At 42.1% G+C, this 19,901-nt stretch overlaps 1 protein-coding gene across 2 annotated transcripts in view; it reads left to right on the forward strand.

Moving 5' to 3' along the window:
* The window catches only part of LOC132203157 (neuroligin-4, Y-linked-like), a 26,093-nt gene continuing 6,192 nt past the window's right edge, over nt 1-19,901 (forward strand). The window contains exons 1-8 of one of the 2 annotated variants that reach the window (XM_059630693.1): nt 1-399; nt 6,758-6,998; nt 9,280-9,544; nt 11,878-12,036; nt 12,884-13,084; nt 14,898-15,233; nt 16,957-17,131; nt 18,684-18,921. In XM_059630693.1, the coding sequence (XP_059486676.1) occupies nt 6,828-6,998; nt 9,280-9,544; nt 11,878-12,036; nt 12,884-13,084; nt 14,898-15,233; nt 16,957-17,131; nt 18,684-18,921 (1,545 nt within the window). In that variant the 5' untranslated portion in view covers nt 1-399; nt 6,758-6,827. The remainder of the gene's footprint in view (nt 400-6,757; nt 6,999-9,279; nt 9,545-11,877; nt 12,037-12,883; nt 13,085-14,897; nt 15,234-16,956; nt 17,132-18,683; nt 18,922-19,901) is intronic. The other variant, XM_059630694.1, reaches the window with a different exon arrangement.

Here is a 19,901-nt window from a genome sequence, read left to right on the forward strand (position 1 = left end):
GAGGAAAAGCAAAGTCCTTTGGCAGGTCGCTAGCGCCGCACGATTTTCGCGGAGAGCATCTGCCCCGTCGACGGCGGGTTGAAATTATCCGCACTTGCGCATCGGATTGCTGGCTGCCTATCCATGCAGGAGCGGGCGGGCTAGCGAACGAGCGAGCAGGAGTATGTAATCTTTGGCTGCAGCGCTTGCCCACACGCGCCGTGCTCCGTGCGAGCGAGTTCTCCTTTCCAGCGCAGCAGTCAGTAGCAAGAAGAGATTTTGCAGAGCTCGCAGGGATGCGCCTCACCTCGTTCCAACCGTAGTCCGCCGCAGGAAGGAAGAGCAGGCAACCCCCGCGAAATAAGGGAAAAGGGCGCGCCTGCCTGCCCGCTGTGTGTGTTATCGGCTGCGCTGAGAAGGGTGAGTTGTGATATAAATACACACGTATTCTTCCGCCATCGCCACCAGCCCGGCGGCGGCTTGATTTCTGCCAATGATGCGCGCACCAACCCCCCGCTTTTTATCCACTCTCGGTTGATGGGCACATTTTTGCACGCCAAGAATTTATGCTGGTAATATACACTCGAAGAGGGCTCGTTAGCACAAATTTATATTCGCTCGTCATCAGCGATTTGTTATATTCCTCGTTATCAGTCCCGAGGACGGTGCTGACGGCGCGGAAAATCGGGTGTTGCTCCGGGGGTGTTAACAATTATTTATTATTTGCATGTTGCTCTCGCGCTCGTCGGTTGGTCGGCTGCTGCCGCTGCATAGTATTATTACGATTATATAGGTCGGTTATTAAACGCCATGATAAGCGCCGGAGAGAGCAGGATACTCACTTGCTCTCGGCGGGTGATGCTACGGCTGCTGCTTTATAGCCTTCGTCGTGTGTAACAACCTGTTTTAAACTTTAATTTCCTCAGCCACTCCGCCGGCTCTCTCTGAAATTTCATGCCCTCCCTCGCTCTCTCGCACCGAGTGCGTGAAAAAGTGAGCCGAAATGTAAAAAAGCCAAAAAAGGCTCAGCGCTTTTGATTGTTTTAAATTGTTAATGTGTCGCACGGCGGAGTGAATATATTTTTCCCTCTCATTTTTTATCGCAAAAGCATGCGCCGCTCTTATTTAATTAAAAGCGTTCTGCTCAGCAGCTTTTCATGCACCGCTGTTTGTAGCCGGAGCGCGTGTGACACCAACTTCTGCTTTTTTATTAATCTCTGCTCTCGTTCTCCCTTTGATTGCCGTCGTTTTCAATGCACGAACGTGTATGTTTTAAACACCCTTCCGTTCTTGTCAAGTCCGCACGTTTTCCTATCGATTTTGAATTTGTTTTGACAGCATTGATTTTTTTCTCTCATTCCGCGGCGGGCGCGCGGGCGGCGCGTCGGAACAAAACCAACCACACCACGTCGACTTGGCTCTCTTTTTCATCTTCAGAGAGCAAGAGACGAGGAAGTACATAAAACCTGCATTTCCTCTCGATGTGTGCGAGTGTGATGGAACGTGCGCACGGTGGTTTAATATTCACGACGGGCGCTGCTGCTCCGTGCCTGTAATGACGGAATAATAAAAGAAGCGCGATGGAATTCGTATATAGTATTTTCGGCAGCAATTTGTCTGCTTCAAGTCCGCGTCCGACACAATAATGATTTCGTGCGTCGAACATCATGCAATCCGCCGCCTCGTGGTGGAAAAAAAAGAGAAGAAAAGTACGTGCAGGTACAAAGCCGCAGAGCGGCAGAAGACGTCAATTACGGCGTGATCCGCCGGCTCGCAAGAGCAATATTCCGTCCACGCTTACTTGGCCCGACGTGTCGATTATTGACACTTTTCGGGCTGACACTTTTTTAATGTAGTTTGTGCAGAGCATCGGTCGAAAGCTCGATCCCATTTTTAGCGTCGCTCAACCGCCCAACGGTGAGCGCACAACTTTTGTTCCTCTCCATTTTTCAAAGTCATATTGTTTCGGCGAGAAGAATTTTTTCCGCGCCGATTTTGGGCAGCGGCCGAGGCGCGCAGGGAGGGCGCCGAGCGAGAGAGGGTTGAACGAGAGAGAGAGAGAGAGAGCCTCACAAACACACAGCAGATGAGAGAGAGAGAGAGCCAGTCTGGTAGCGTGGAGCCAGAAATCGATTCAGCTCCTTGCTAACCTCTTCTCTGAACAGAGTTGCGCCACCCACATGGTGACGTCACGGGTTCGCCCCGAAAACAAAAATCCGGCCAGCCAGAAAAGAGCGGCGAAAGAGCGACGGCCGGAACGGACCTTTCGGAGGCCGCTTGTTGTGTTTCTGTCGCGGCCAATTAGCCGATTATGGGCCCCCTGACGCCCCCTCGACGACAACTAACTCGCTCGGCAAATTGGCCGGCGTCGAGAGTGTGATTGATTGAGAGTCGGCACCGTTCTCTCTCACTCTCTCCCGCAATTTGGCCCGAGTTGATTTTGGCAAGGCGAGGAGGCGGCGGCGGCTGATTCAATTAAACCGCCGCCATGACTTAATTTTTCATTATCCGGCCAAATTTGGGCGCTCTCCCTCCAATGAAGCCGTCGCGCTTTGGAGAGAACTTTTTTCACCCCGGCCTGCTTTTTGTCTCCGCGCTTAATAATGAGAGAGCACGCATATAAAAGATAATTTACTCCCTGATGTCGAGAATATGCCTTTGTTGTGTGCGCGGATTTTGAATACACTCACATGGATGAAGGGTATTACGGAATTTTTGTGTGTCTCTCTCTCGCGGGCGCACACAGCGTAATTCGCATTGTTGCCGTGGCTCACATCGGAACACACGTCCCGCGAACTCTCACTCGCTCTCTCTACTTTTTATTCTACAATTTTACTGCAAAGTTTTTCGGGGCGCTTCTCCCACTCTAAACCAGCACAAAAGCCTTTCTTCCTTTCTTTCTCTCTTTTTCGCAATTTATTAATAAAAACGTTGAACACACATAAAAAAGAGCGCGGATGACAAAGGGTTATAAAAATGTCAGCACGCAGAAGATTCGCTTTTCGAGTTTCTGTGTTGCTGTTCCTCTGTTATTATTATTGCTGCTGCTGCTTTTTGTAATTATTCGCCTGTGTAGTTTTTCGTGCCGCCCTTCAAAGAACATTATTATTATTTGAAAAAAAGCATAGGGTACACGTTGGCCGCCGTGGCTGCTGTTGAATAAATAATATTCGCCTCTCCGAAGAAAATAAACAGCTGATATGTATTTTGTTGAAAATCATGCATGCACGAGCTCCCGTGCTCTCACTCTAGTTTTTTTCCCTATCATCAGCACGTATACACTCAAGAGCGCAATACCGAGAAAAATCAAATTTACTTTGTTTGCCTAGTTCTCACGCGAAGATGAGCGTGGCAATTCCGTGCGATATTGTAAATCCCCTAGCATGTGCATTTTGTTTACTCATGCAAGGCAAATTACGGACAAGCTTATCAGCTCTTTTTATTTAAACGAGATGCAGCAAATGGAACTTCTCCTACCAATCTACGCAAAGTTGTTTGCTAGTTAATTGCTTTTCCAAGATACACACACACAATTTTTTTTGTCATAAGGATTTGCTGGGAACATGAAATCGATACAACAACTCGTCGTTTACAAAAACATTAGAAGTATTAGATCCTATTTTAAAATATCATTTGGTTTCTATTTTAGAAACAAAATTTTCTTTGCTTGGTGGTAGTTTTTAATACATTCTGGGAGCTATCCGTGTGGTTTCTTTTATTTGCCTTAGAAAAAATGATGAAGAGAAAAATAGATTCATCTTTATTAATGTGACTCTCAAAACATTAATACAAATAAACCTGTCAGCACTCGGCGTTTATTTTTATAAAAATGAATGAATCCATTTTTCTCTGCATCATCCTTTTTAAAAGGCAATTAATAATCTGCGTTGATCACTCACAGAGGGTTTAAAAAATATCATTTGTTTCTTTCTAAAAACGATTAACTCTCATAAAACTGATTGTTATTATAATTTCACACTTTTTTAACATTGGATCGAAGCAGGCAAAAATCAGCTTACAATTAGTGCAAAATCAAATCTACTGATTATCTTTCATTAACTAATTAAAAACAAGCTCAGAAAAATTCAAATTTGTTGAAATTTGACTTTCATCATTTTGCAAAGCATTATTATCGATTATTATCCATTCGTAAATTCTCATCAAAACAACATTCCTCTCCTTTAACCAACCACAAAAAAGCTCTAACACAAACACGTCAAACACGGTATTTCATGTAGACATGAAAAACTCAAAAATATCCATTCATAAAAGGAGCTCCGCAGATGGAAGATTCAGAACTTTTATCCGCACCTTTGTGTTCCAATTTCTGTTTAATCTACTTTGCTGCCTGCGGAATCACATCCAGCAAAAAGTTTAAACGACCTGCAGCTGTTTTGAGTATCTCTTGCAGTGCTTGCTGCTATTTATTCAACCAAGCAGATATAAATTTCAATGTCCGCCCAGTTAAAATGAAATTAATTAAAAAGTTTCCCAGCGAAAGTTTTCCTTTTTCTCCCCCGAGAGAGAGGCAAGCATCATATTTTTAACGAAATCATTTTCGCTTGGCCTATTCAGACTCGCACACACACACACTTTGGGCGTAAGAAGCAGCAGAGCAAGAGAGGAACTCGGTGGGCCAAATTTTGCAAAAAGCAGCAGCGACGGCAGAAAAAGGGTTGGTTGGGAGCGGTGACAATTTTGCTCTCACGTCGTCATTTCGACCAAAGGGCGTGCTCTCTGGCGCACTCTCTCGATTCACAAAAAGCGGTGGCCTCTCTATTCTCCGCTCTCTTTCGCTCTCGGCCATCTCGAAATGATTTGCTTAAAAGTTTTCCTACCATTCTTCAGTTGGCACCGTCCGGGACTTTTCTAACGATCCGTTTCTTAGCCGCCTCTGTTTGCGTTGTCTCTGTCGATAACCTAATACCTCTGAAGATTTGACTGTATCGTTTTAACTTTCGGCTAAACGATTTTCCGGATGGTGCGCGTGTTTGCCAATTATCCTTACATGGTGCAAGAAGTGGAAGTGTACAGTTTCAAGAAGAAGTCCAATATTTGTTTTGTTCTTTATATTACATTTCCTTCTTTTCCTCCCGCGTCTCTCCTCGAGCACTCTGCTTATTTTTCTTTCTTTTCTTTTTTTCCTCCTCTCGCTTGGCGTTATTTGTCGGGGCTTTTCTAAATTAAAGCAAAAATAGAACAGCCAGCAGTTAGTTTATTTTCCCTGAGGAGTCTTTGTCGCACCAACGGATAAAGAAGTTCTTTTAATTTTTCGCTCCGCAGAAGCTGCTGCCGCTGAAAATCCGATATTAATTTCTCATTTCATCTTACGGCAAAAGTCTGTCTTCTTGTGATTTGTCGAGAGAGGAAGAACGACGACGCCGTGCAGCGTTTCTTCTCTTCTGCAGCACATCGAGCAGCGAGCCAGAAAAAAGCAACTTATTGCATCTGTAGATACGAACGGGTCGAGGCAAAAAACTCGCAGGGAAAAAAGAAGCGCACAAGTTGTTGCCCGATACTTTTCTCCTCCGCTCTCGGGAGCAAAAAATAAAATAAATTTCCAGCAGCTATGATCACTGCAGTGAGCCGAGAGCTCTTAAATCCAGATAAGAGCGGCTGATATTTTACTTTTATGATTGTCAGCAAAGTATCTCTTCCTCTTGTGCTCGCAGCAATATCAGCACTCACTATTTTTGCACTCCAAGTGCTCGCTCCTCTCTTCGATGATGGGTCTCTCTGCCTTTTCTGGACAATTTTTCCATTCGATTTGCGAAATTACATGAAATTTTCCTCGCTCCAATAGTCCGAGGCAGCCGATTGAGAAATGAACTGGGAGCTGAAAAATCATTAGCGTGTGCACGTCAGCCTGCAGCAAAGCAAGTTAGGCAACATTTCGACACGGACGATGCGCGGGTTGCATAACCACTGTTCCGACCGAGCGGAATGGAATTCTCGTGGCTGTCTGTTTTAATATAGAACCTCGTCATACCGAAACGAGGCAAAAGTTTTAATTGATTTGTTTCTAGTTGAGTCGAGCTGCAAAATCACAAATCACCCTCTGCACGTGATTCAATGGTGCGATCTCGATTAATATTTCAACTGACGAGCTCCAAAATTTTATGCAATCGTCATCCGTCCTTGGCGCCTCTGGCGCAGTTAAATTTTAATTATCAGGAGTGAAATGCGCAGAGGTGCTTTCCGAACGTGAATAATTGACCACTTCGCGCTCACAGAGAATTTCGCTCAAAGCCGGTTGAAGATTTTAATTTTGCTTCAAGAGGAGCCCTTCCAAGTCCAATTAAGAAGCATTACGATCCAAATCCCTCTTGGAAAAATTATTTTCAATTCTTCAGCCCTCGAGTGAAGAAGTTTGCTCATTACATAGAAAACGAGTTGTATCAGTTTCGCCTTGCAAGGAAAAGAAATAAAACACTTTTCCCAATTTGTTGAATTTCTTTTCCTTAAATTATTTTTAATTGGCAAAAAAATCCATGTTGAGTGGAAGCTCCTTTGACGAGATCTTGTTTCAGACCCGGATGGTATAAAATCATGTACGCAAATAAATTTCGCGCAAGAACAAGCAGAAAGTAGGCAATTTCCAAAAGCCCCGCAGCCTGTTATCTCGAGAAAAAAGCTTTCGTCGTCAAATTCTTGGGCTGGTGGCGCGCGGGTAGGAGGGCGAGCGAGTTTGGCGAACAAACTAAGTTTGTCGGCAGCACCCGGAGCGAACTTGGAGGAAGCCAATCGCGTCTCATGCGTGTATGCTTCGGTGTTGCAGGTGGCGTCGAGAGGCGCGATGTGTGCCCCCTGCCCCTTGCGTCCCGACCCTCGGCCCTGAACAGAGAGCGATGAGCTGCCCGCTGGTGCTGCTGGTGGCGGCCGCCCTCGCCGTCGCCCTCGCTCACGGGGTGCCTCTCACCACCACCAGGGTGGTGCACACCCGCTACGGAAAGCTGCAGGGCTTCGTCCAGAAGGTCTCCACAGGGTCCTTTGCCTCACAGTCGCTCAAGCCCGTTGAGGTAAGTTTCAAATTTTTCTCTTCAAATTTTCTACTTTTTTATTTCTAGAAGAAGAAGAAACGGATTAATATTATAAAAAATAACTAGCAATTTAAGAATATATTTTTTTTATCAAATACTCACTTGTTCTCCATTTTGATTATCATTTCTATAAAGCCTAGCAAAGGATGAAATTTATAATTATCAATTGAAGTTAAATGTTCTTTAAGTTAAGATTGAGTTAAAAATAACTTTAAAATTTCAATGCCTTGAAACCTTAATTATTTGTTTTCTTAATAAATAATATTAACCACTTTGCGCCGAAAATTACCCATTATTTAAAAAAAAAAATACCTATTTTCCCTAACGTAACGCAGACTCCTTAAATAATGTAATAATTGATTCATTTCATTGAAGAAAATGTTGCATGTGTAGAAAATATTCTTTCCCCTTGAAAGTGTTTAAAGCAGAAGCTAACTTTTCAAAAGAACAGAGTTTTGAAGAAAAATCCTCTTTGAAGTTCGTTAAAGTGAAAAATGGTTGAAAACAAAACGCTTTCAACGCTTTCAAGTATTTATTTTTGGAGGCGCGCCGTAATTGAGAGCTAAAATGGATTAAACGCGCATTTCTAACCGCCAAAAGGGACAACTTGATGAATTTGTTGCCCCATTATCCTACGGGGAGAGTAGCGAGAATCGGAATACCCGTGGGCGTAACACGAAACATCCGACCAAGGAAGGAATTTCTCATTCTCGAGTGGCTATCAAGTTGCGCGGCATGCGGAGAATGCTCTTTCGCTCCAACAATCCGTGATTGCACGCCTCCTGCCAAATTGGCCGACAGTAAAATTCGATTGTTCGTCAGAATATGACGTTGAGGTTTTATCGCAAAACGCGAGAGAGGAATTTCGAGGTGGAAGTATAATTCCTGTCAGCGTTATATTTTGTACATCTCCTCTTGTTTTCAGCGCAAAAATGATGGCGCGCGATTTGTTTGCTTGGAGTTTACGCGACATGAATTTTTATTTTACTTTGCTGTATACATTTGTCGCATCCAATGCGCGGTCCGGGGGTGAAAAATGTAAAAAGCTGTGTACAGGACAGTACAAGAGCGACGACCATTATATATTTTTCAGAGCCAGAAAAGTTTCGGCCGTTTTCGCATCAGAAAAGTTGCTGTTTGCAATCGTGTGCCGCTTTCGGTGCATTAATTCCGCAAAAGCGGCCGACACACGACACATTTGTTGGAAGTCCCTTTTTCGTGTAGCTCCACTTGTCAAGGAAAATATCATTCCGCGAATAAAAAGGCCGCTCCGTCTCTCTTTGAAGTGCGCCCGGTCGAGCAAAAAGTCAGCCTGGAACAAAACTGTCACGTGTCAACCTGAGGAAATAAATCCCCGGGCTACTGATGGATCATTGCGAGCGAACAGATCAAAAGTTGAACGCATTTTTGTTCCGTGTTGAAAAGCAGTCGACGTGTTCGAAATGTTTTCTAACGTGAACGTGCTCACCGGGCAGGGCAAATTTGATTACAGCTTTTCCAGATACAATCTCTCTCTCCACCCCGGAGCGAATTGAAACTCGCGCGTTATGGGTTGCTGGCTGAGCTTTTGTTTCGGTTCCCACGCACGGAACTCTTAGCAAATTGATTTTCTGCTTAATTTCTGAAGCAAGAGAGCGGTTCTGCCGGCGGTGGTATTAGTTAGGGCTCTTTCTCTCGTTCGTTATATTCGCCTTAATGACGTTTCGCCACGAGAGAAATCGCAGATCGAGCTCGTTTGAGGGCAAAAAGTTGATGAAAATCGAGGTCGACGGCGGCGTTATTTGCAATGTGATCGATTGCCCTGAGATAAATGAACGACTTACTCTCCCGCGGTGCAATCGACTAATCGTTCAATTTATTCCGCCCGAAACGACTTTTCATGAGCAAAAAACGGCACGAAATACTCCAATTTAACGCTTGTTGTTTTTCAAAAGATATTAATCGCTTATTTTCTTTAAAAATTAAACGCTCTCTCGATTTCGGTTTGAATTTTGCGGCATTGATCGACCGATTGATTTGCGGCAGCTGTCGGTTGGGAAAAACGCAAACAAAAACGTGGTATTAATATTAATGAGGCCGAAAATAAAAACCAACATAATCGGTATCATTTCAATGGTAGAACAGCGACAAGTCACGTCAAAAGCGCCCACAAACAGCCGCTTGCATGTTTAAAACGCCAATATACAGTTATCGCACGCGGCCATTATAACAAATCGAAACAAATTTGCATTCGTTTCAAACTAAAATGTTTTCACTTTAGGTGTTCCTTGGAATCCCTTACGCGACACCGCCCGTCCGGTCCAACAGATTCAGCCCCACGCGGACGCCTCTGCCCTGGGATGGCGTCAAGTTGGCGGACACGATGGCCCCGGCGTGTCCGCAACGTCTGCCAGACATCTCGAACGAAACGGCCAGTTTGGAGAAAATGCCTAAGGGTCGGCTCGAGTACCTCCGGAGGCTGCTCACATACCTTCAGAACCAAAGCGAAGACTGTCTCTACCTCAACGTCTACGCTCCAGCTCAGGGTGAGCACCATTTTTTTTTTTAATTTGATTTAATGATTTTTAATTGAAGCATTATTTGATAAGTTATTTTTTAGATAGTATAAAAATTATTAATTTAATCAAAATAATTTTTCAAAATTATTGAAAGATAATAAATGTAGAGCAAAATTAACCTCAAAATCAATTCACATTTTTAAAACACATTTTGTATTTTTATCACAGTTCTTACATGAAATAACTGGAAAATTAAATGAAAGGTCTTTTTATTAGAGTGGCCCTTGAAAAGCCCTTTTGAATAATCCATTATTTGTAATTTAAATTAACCTTACAAAAAGCAGCGATGTTTACGAATATTCCAAAGGGATTTCATAGTATCAAAAAATTCCATCTCTTTTTAGAAAAGGGAAAAATGTAAAATGGTGAAACACTTTCCGTCTGCCTCCCCTTTTGTTTCCTGTCTTTTTTTCTGCTCCACTGTGTGTTTGCTCGTGGTTACAAAATAAAACTACTTCTTATTTCCACCTCTGTTTAATGCACCGTCAAGTCACGCCTCGCGCGCGCTCTTGCCGAAAGGACCCCTGCGCAGCTTTGCATCATTTGGTTGCTGTGCTGTGTGTCGTAAGCTCTTGAGCAAATTTGCCGAGCAAATTATTTGCCCATCAAGGTGCGCCGACCGCTTTTTCGTGCCACCAAATGCGCAGACGGAGAGGGGCTGCATTTCTCCCGATTTTTTGCACCTAGATTTTCTTTTTTCGCCCCCCTTCGGCACTTTGGGGTGGCGCTGCTTTGAATATTCATGAGGGCGTGTTGTTAAAGAAGATGTCGGCGAGGCTGATGCATTTTTAAGTGGCGAGCGAGACACGGCGCCGGATGTGGCGTGCAAATTCTTATCTCATCATTTTTAAATTTCAGTGCCGTTTTCGGGCGAGATTTGCGTTTAAATTTTCACCACGAGAATCAACGGCAGCCGCGCGCTGCTTGTTTTGCTCTCTATTATTCATGTCCCGGCGGCACCTGCAGCTCTTTTTTTATTTCTCATTCTCGCGGTGCCGGTTTTCTTCATTGTTTCCCCCAGATCAATTGCATTTGAAAGTATAATTTTAAAATTTGGCGCGGTCAGCTTTAAGGGGTAAATTATTCATGCCCTCCAAAAATAATATTACTCAGTTGAGCAGCACCAGTCCCAACTGCATAAATATACCCACGTATTTTTAAACGCAAAATCTCGCGGAGGAATAACAAGAGGGGTTTTCGGAATTAATGCGGCCCCTTTTGCGTCAGGCCAACGGAACAGCCCAACTAATTCAATTAGTTTTAATGCGGATGCGAGGGAAATATAAACCAGCTTGTTTCGAGGGATCAAACACGCGGTTAAGTTAATGAGGATGACCCGGAAATTCATTATCACAATTAAAAGGAGCAGTTCTTTGCGTTCTTTGCAACTTTGCATTTGAATAATAAAGGAGGGTTTATAAAAACTCTTGAAATTTGAAGGGCTTTAAGGACTGGACAAACATGTAAGCTTAAAATAACACTTATAGTAAAGTCAATATTTATTTTGTCACCGTTAGTCAGTTTTTTTTAGAAATTTAATGTATTTCGAATTAGTTTTTTATTTTTGGAAATTAAATCTTCGTAATCTTAAACTTCATGTATTTGAATGGAGATAAAATTAAAAATGTTAGTAGATTTAAAATAAAATTAAGTTTTGGAAAAAAATCTGCCAACATTTAAGTAGACACCTAAAGATTTAAAACTCGTAAGGATCAGTAATTGCATAAAGAAATTTAATCTTTCATGTTTGATTTGAAATGTCTCATTGTAAGACCTGTACTTTTTATTGTACATTGAGGAGCTCGGATCATTGGAGCCACGGAATTGGCTTTTTAGTAAAAAATTTACATTGGCTCAATCGATTTTGGAGCGGCAATGCAATTCAAATTCCAGTCATGAATTAACTGTCTTTTATCCGAAAATTTATCGCTGGAAAACAAAGTAGGAGCCGCCGTCATAAACGAAAATCGATATACACAAATCAGTCGGGGATCTCTTTGTTGGTTCAGGCGAGATCTTCTCCGGGGATGAAAGAAAGAGGAAAAAGTTTCGTCAGCGGCGACAACAAAGCCTTTCTTTCGACACGATTGACAATGTACTAAAGTCCGCCCCCCTGCGAAGAAAAAGCGTGTCACCGAGATTTTTATTTGCCTTCGCAAATCACTGCCATCTCCTCCAAATCCATTTTCAATCCCAGAGTTTTTCCAGTCAACTTGACTCACTCGATCGAGCTCTGGAAGTTATCCCCCGGGACCGCCGAGTTTTTGCCCGAAGCTCTTGACGTGTTTGCTATTTTGCAGCCGTCGGCCCCCCAGAGATGATGGAGCGCTACCCGGTGATGGTCTACATCCACGGCGAGTCCTTCGAGTGGAACTCGGGCAACCCGTACGACGGCTCGGTGCTTGCCAGCTACACGGACGTCGTCGTGGTCACCCTCAATTATAGACTCGGCGTGCTGGGTAAGTCGCAAAAACCTTTTTGTTGGCTCTGGCCACCGGATTGCTTTAGAGATTGCGATCAGGGCCATGCATGAGCTGCATTTTGGCGGCGGACAGCAAGTCATAAATTTTACAAAACTTTAAATTATACTAATGTAGATATTTTTAGTAATATTTTTATGAAATATAAACTGTTTAAATTTTTACATTATGTTAAATATAATTATTTATTTACGTTAAATTCATTGAATTTTACTATAATGAATCAAAACTTAACTTCCCATTAGAACTATAAAAAATTCAAATCTTTTTCATGACTGAGTATGAACCTCCAATTTTACTAATAAGTAAGGATCTTTCCCATTGCTGATTAATTATATCTTCTTTTAGGCAAGCATTTCTTACAATTAGTTTATGATCTTCCTCATTGCCAATCATAATTTGTATTTCGAATTTTCAATAATTTCTATTTCATTCGAAAATATTTTTTTTTCTTCATATATTTATAAAATATAAAAGATTTGTGATATGTTAATTAAATTTAACCCTTTGATTTCAACGGTCAAAAGAGGAAGATAAAATTAGTGTTAATTCTTATATTTGCAAAGTCGATTTGCGACTTACCACACTTTTATTGAGTGTTAAACCCTTGGCTGGAAATGGCCCAAAACGCGCGTGAGATTTGCACTCTGCCCGCGCGCGTGCAAAGCGTCTAATTCAATGGCGGAGAAAATGGTCCGTCCAGCAGAGAAAAAGTGCATAAATTTGTCCGGCTTTTATCTGGGCAGCAAGGGGTTGGGAACGTGCGCACAGCACAAATCTGCCTGGCCCCGATGCATGATGGAGAGACGTGATCGATTGTTCGCAGGCTTCCTGAACGCCAACAGCGCGCCGCACGTGAAGGCCCGAGTGGCCAACTACGGCCTGATGGACCAGATAGCCGCGCTCCACTGGATCCAGCAAAATATTGCCCTCTTTGGCGGCGATCCAGGCAACGTGACCCTCTTCGGCCACGGCACCGGCGCCGCCTGCATAAATTTCCTCATGATCTCGCCGACCGTGATGCCAGGCAAGTCCTTTTAATTTTCACCCGCTACCTTTTTTACCATCGGCCCGAGGCGCGTCTCTCTTTTGATCTCGCGCCTAATTGTCTCGAATAATTATAATATATATGAAAGGAGATCCTTTTTTCACGAGAGGGCCGAAAGACGCCCAGTCAGCATGCAACCAGAATGACCACTCTCGTTTTAATTAGTGTTTGTTATTGTTGCGGTTCTTGAGTCGAGAGTGGTGCTGCTTTTGATATGTATACACTCTGATCCGATTTAATCTCGAGCACGCCAACCCTTTTTTTCATTATGTACGCCTATTGACACTTTTTTATTGTTGGCCTGGGAGCGGAAAATAAAATTTTCAACCGCTGCTTTATCACCCAATTTGTCGAACGAGATTTTGGTTATTAAATTAAATGGCCTGTTTCTCCTTTTTTTTAAGGGGGCTTTTAATTTCACCCAACAGCTTTGGATTGTTTGGTCCTGGAACGTTGTGAATAGTAATAGAATTCAATGAATGGATTAATTAGCGTGGGCCGAAAGGGCTGGCGATTATGGAGCGCAACACAAACGCCAACATGCAAATTGGCAACATTTTCCGTTCGACCGAGCACGCGCGGCCATTCGTATTCCGCCAACCCGCCCTTTCCCTCCTGCCCGCCAGCCCGGCCGGCGTTTTATCTGTTTTGGAATAACGCAATTTCACGATGAAACATTATTATGACGTATCATGTCGAATTCTACATGCGAAGGTACACAGTCCCATCCGCGGCAGTCGTTCAACCGGCCGCAAAACACGGCGTGTGCGCGCGTTTAAAACGCCATAAAATATTTCTAATTCGCTGAACAAATACTTTGAAATGCTCGCTACCTGCATGCCCGCGAATACCAAACAATAATAAACGTCCGTGTTTGTGTGGTGTAAATTTGCAAAATTATTGCTACGGGACCTTTTTCGTTCCAAAGGAAATTCTTCCACGCGAATTAAAATGAATTTCAAAGTTTGAAATTCAAACTTGAATAATGTGGAAAAATGGAAGCTCTTTCTGTGTAGCCCCACGGTATTCATTTTAGTCAACACAATGAAATTTTGCATAAAAAGAGAAAGTCTGTTTGTTTGGCAACGAGAGCTTCCGGTATTTGCTTTTATAAGTTATTCAAACCGTGGTGGCATATCTGGTTCGTTATTTCAAAACGCTCCGCGCTGGTGCGTGTGCATGTGAGCTTTGATTCTAACCAAACCGTTTGTGACGGGCAGTGCTAATTTGTTTACACGAGTTTGAAATTTTCATGCTGTGGCAATTTTGCTGTAATTTCCAACTTTGCTCCACAAATTGTTACAAATCAAAGTGATTAAATGGTGACAATGAACATTAACGATTTTTCTCTAATGCAAATTAATTTAAAGTATTTTTAATTTTTTTTTTTATAAAACAATGAACGACTCAAGAACATATCGAGGTAAAGCCTTAGTCAACCAAGGCTCACTGCGGTAGATGAGGTCTTTTTGATCTCAGAAGTTTTAGAGGTGTTGCCGTTTTGTCCAACAATTCCTTTTTTAAATAAATTTTTTGCAACAACTGAATGTCAACAATGTATTGTAACAATGCGGACAAATAAACAACAATAATAACAATATTAAAGCCAAATTTGCACATGAAACATCTTTAAATTTCATGTTGGTTTAAACGTGCGAATTATGTATGAATTTTGTTTGGTGTTATTGTTTGATTTCAAATTTGAACTGTTTTGAATCAAAATTCAATTCAGCCGAAACCTTCCCCATCCCAGAATATCAAAATTGATTTAATCTGATGATTGATTTTCCAGGCCTATTCCACCGAGCAATCCTGCTGTCAGGGTCGGCCCTGAGCAGCTGGGCGTTGGTGGAGCAGCCATCAGTGTACGCTCAAAAACTGGCGCACCAACTGAACTGCTCGCTGCCGGAGGACTCGCGTCGCGACCACGAACGCATCGTCGACTGCCTGCGCGCGGCGCCGCTGGACGCACTGCTCAGGGCGGACCTGACGCCGCCCGCGTTCACCAGTGCCTTCGGTCCGTCCGTCGACGGCGTCGTCATCCGACCCGGCTACCGTCGCGAACTCATTGCCGGCCAGAAGAGACGCAGCTCGGGCGGCTCGTCGGCCTCCGCCTCTTCCTCCTCAGGTTTGCTAATGAGACCAATTAATAAAATTGCACAACTTTTTCAATTTGCCCCTGCTCTTATTAAAAAGAAGCGCGCAGAACTTTTCCAACTACCCGGATCGAATGAAAATCCGGCCGGGTTTTTCTCGCGAGTTAATTAAAACTCAAACTCGCAGGCCAATATGGCGTCAAAGATTAAAGACCTGTCAATTTTTTACGGTTCAATCCGAAAATTTTAGAGCATGAATTGCAAAAAATGGGAGTGAAAAATTCCCAACTGTGAAACACAATTAGCTTTAGTCGCTTTTACCGCCAATTCGCCAAAATTGGTTTTAACTCATGAAACAAAGGGGGAAGTTTAGTAAAGCTGGAGCTAAATTAAATTATTTATTCAAAAGGCGCGTTTTGCTACTGAGCAGCCCTTCAGTTTCTGTTCACATTATTTATTATGATTGTTCTAAATCTACTATCGTTTGTAAAATTCAGGAAATTCCTGCAAGATTATCGATTTTAGCTTCTGAAAGCATGCTCAAATTTAAGTTCATTCTGATTAGGCGATTAAAAAGGGTCTTAAAAAAGCCTCGTGGGGAACTTTTTCTTCTCTCGATCGAATACAAATCCGGGCGGGGTTTTCTTCCGAGCTAATTAAAACTCGCTTGCTTTCGCAGGCTAATGCGGCGTTAATTCCAAAAATTCAGCATGCGAAAGTTCTGAGTCTCCGGAGTCTCGCCTTGGGGAATTTTCGCTCTTTGCTGGAACACACGCCAGGTTTAGTGCTCGGCCAAAAAATATCCACTAGCGGAGAGTAGGTAGTTTAAACGGGGTGAGCGTTTGCCCTGCTTTTATGGGGCGATGCTTGGGTGCTTTCTTGTTATTGTACTCTCTTTCGCGCAGACAGCGCGCAACTTCTTCTTGAGCAGGCCCTGACATGTTTGTGGAACTTTTTGCACAGCATCTGTCCGCTGCTAAATTGAATAGTGGGCATCCGACTCCACTTTATTGCACGAATTGTGCGGAAGAGCCAGTTTACTTGCACTTGACACACACACGTCTTAACTATGGAGACCGGCAAAGTACATTAAGGAGGATTGATGTCTTTTAATTTGGGGGGAAATGGCGGGAAATGAACACGCAATTGTACAAAATTGCCGGAAGAAACTTTAAATTTTCGGAAGTTTTCTTGTTAGAATAATATTACCCCGGCTGAGTAATATTGAATTTTGATGGAGAATCATAAAAAATGACAGACACGATCTCATTTTTATAATCCAGTATTTTAGATTATTTTCTTTAAATTAAATATATTTATTTAAAAATCTTAATGCCATTATTTTTTTTGTATCTTAAAAAATTTGCTTTGCTTGCTTCATTTTGAAACTATATATTTTTATTGTATTTATAAGTAGTTCTGATCAATTTTAGTGTAGCTCATTTTATCGTTTATTTTGAACAAAATAATGAGCAAAACGTCAAGTTTTACATGGAGAGGCTCAACGAAAAATATTAATGCAGGGCCTTTAATGGAAAATGCTCCGCAAAATATCAACCAAAAAGTAGTAGAGTCTCTCTTGTACTTTACACTCACGTGCTATACTCTGGCCGTGCAATTTTGTAAAAGCCTTAATCTTGGTAAAACGCCACCGGCTGTGTTTTTACGGCACTAAAAATACCACATATTTTCTCGCAAGTATATACGTCTCGGTGTGTCTCACTAATATTGACGTTTTGTTGTGTTGCCGAGCAGGTGTGATGAGCGACTCGAGCACGTCGACGAGCGTGTCGAACCGCAACTACGACCTGCTCTTCGGAGTGGTCACCAGCGAGGCCCTCTTCCACTTTTCAGCGCGCGACGTGCAGGCCGGCTTCGAGGGCGAGCGGAGGGACAAGATTTTCCGGACCTACGTTCGCAACACCTACAAGTGAGTAAACTTTGCTTCGCCCACCACCATTGGCCGGCACGAGTAAGTCAATTATGAGTGTGCGCCAAACTTGAGCAAACTCGCTTTGCTCGGTGTGTATACTTGAAGTTGGATGGACTCGGAAGAATATCAGGGCGAATTTCGGTTCAAGACTTTCGCTCTCTTTCCCCTTTTATTTAATTACGGCCAAGTGAGAGACAAAAGCCTTCTTTGTGTCACAAAGTTGGGAATATTTCAATGGCTCGTTCACAGAAGTCGATTGTGCGAAAGTTGCTGCAACTCTCTCCCCTCTCCTAGAAGATCTGCAAAAACTTTTTCTCAAGCCCTCCTATTTTCTGTCAAGTTTTTTTCCCTCTCATTCGAAATTTCTTCACTAGAGCGACATGATTTGACTTTCAAAAAGCTCTTGACGAGTTATGCAACGCGCTCGACGCCTCTGCATACTTACTCTCAAGACGCATTTTCTCAAAGGCAACATTTTCAATTGCGAGAAACCGGGTCAACTTTGCCATAACTTTACATTTAAAATGACTACTGCAATGGAAATGAGATTATCCTCATCAAAGTTTTGAGAGCTTTAAAAATAGTAATTCTAGACATTTTTTTTTTAAATTTATTAGAAGTCTTTCCTCAAAATTTAGTTGTTTTATAGGTTGATTTATCCAATTTACACTTTTTTTTATCAGTCTTTAAATGGGTGTTGTACGTAAATCAGCAGTTTGGAGTAAAAACTACCAATATATAATCATGTTATTTTTGGCACCGCTATTTCAAAGCAGCCAAAGGATAATCATACAAAATTGAATGAGTACATGCCAGCAAGTTAGTTAGTTTAATGCGGTTTGATCAAAAAATAATCTGATTTCAATCTGTGTTGGTTTTTGCCTAAAATTTGTAAACAAAATCGCAATTTGCAGCTAATGAGTCAAATCAATGTAAATTTCCATTCATAAATATTCATTTTCTGAAAATTTAATTGAAGAGGAATTAAATTTTGAACAATCCGACTTCAATGTTGCCACGTCCTGTTTATTTATTCCTGTTTGAAGCCGCTTTTACTGAAATGGTATATTATGCTTTTTTTAATACTCGAACTATTTAGCCAAGAGTTGGTTAATTTTAATATTAGATTTTCTAGAATAAAATTACATATTTTGGGCTCATTACAAGCAAATGATTAGAATTTGAAATTTTATTTATGATTATTAAAATACTAAACTTTTAAGGCACCGTTATATTTTCAATTTGCAAAGTTAAGTGCACTCGTCATTGTCGTCCGGCGACAAATTCCGCGTTTAATCGGCAATAACCCGCGCTGAATAATCCCGGTCGTGTGTATTTTACGGCGCCACTAAAACAATCTCTCCCCGCCTAAAAGCAAAGCCGGCCGCTGTAAAAGAAAGCATCTCCGCCCAAACTAAAAGGAAAAGCACCATAAAGTGGGTGCGATGTGCGAACGCGCACAGATAAAAGTTAAGAGCGGCCGCCGAGACGACTCGTTAAATAAATATTTCAGCAGGACACACGTGACATTTGCTTTCTTTTCCCGCAGCTACCACCTGAACGAGATTTTCTTCACGGTGGTGAACGAATACACCGACTGGGAGCGGACGGTGCAGCACCCGATCAACACCCGCGACGCGACCATCGCGGCCCTCAGCGACGCGCAGTACGTCGCGCCCGTTGTGCACACCGGCGACCTGCTCTCGCGCGTCGGCTCCTCGCATAACAGCCCTAAGTGCTTCTTCTACGTCTTTGACTATCAGACAAAGGACGGCGATTACCCACAGGTGCGTCCAAGCTATAATAATTATTCTCCAACTTGGCTTGAAAACTGCTTGCAAATCTTCATTTAATAGCGAAAAATCATTGAATATAAATCTCTTATAATTCTATTTTTTAATTTTTCGTTTCTTAATTTGTTGTTGTTGTTGTTGAAAGAACAAATCTAAATTCATTTTTAGGGGTCACTGCTGTGACAATTGTGAGAAATTTGATTTTTAATTGCTTATCTCTGATGATTGCATTTTAAAAAAACAAAAATTTGATAGATGAGGTCCCTAAAATATTAAATCATTTGATTGGTCTATAATGGTTTCCCTAATCTTAATCTTGTCAGTCCTATTAGCTGCTTTTTATGCCTATTCGAGATTTCTTGTTGTTAAATTCAACATCAGTGGGAATACCTCTTTTTGTTTTTAAAAAGTGAAATAGAACTTTTTAATTGTAACATTAAATTGGCTAATTTACCGCTTTTTTATTCCTTCCTTTTTTCTGTACCTAATTGTAAGATTAAGAAACTTCTTGTTTAATGGCAGCGGAAATTTTCACTTAGTGCCTAGCAATTCATTGTCGACGAGCGTTTGAGCGCAGGGTTAAACTCTTCTTCCACTTTCTCCTTTCTTTGTGCGCTGTGGGCCCATAATCTATGCCTGCCACAGCAGCTATTAGGCTCCATCGCCCCGAGGTGATCTGTGGGGTTTTAACTTGGCAGACTTTTTACCAGAGCAGCGCAACTTACGAAAAAGCTGTCAGAACTTTTCCTAATGTTCATCCTCTAATGCACAGATAGCGTCAAACTTGTCAAAAGTATGCAAAAAATTATTAACATGGGTCCGGCGGAGAAAGAAGGTTTTGAATTAATGGCATCAATTTAAAAAAAAAGCCATGGAAGGAAACTTAATTAAGGTTTTGTTTTCTAAGGGAATACTTTAATTAATTTGGAAATCAAATACTACAAAATAATTTATTTTCATTTGATTAATTTTCC

This window comes from Neocloeon triangulifer, unplaced genomic scaffold, assembly GCF_031216515.1.
Source record: "Neocloeon triangulifer isolate White Clay Creek 2 clone unplaced genomic scaffold, ASM3121651v1 ptg000017l, whole genome shotgun sequence".
NCBI lineage: Eukaryota > Metazoa > Arthropoda > Insecta > Ephemeroptera > Baetidae > Neocloeon > Neocloeon triangulifer.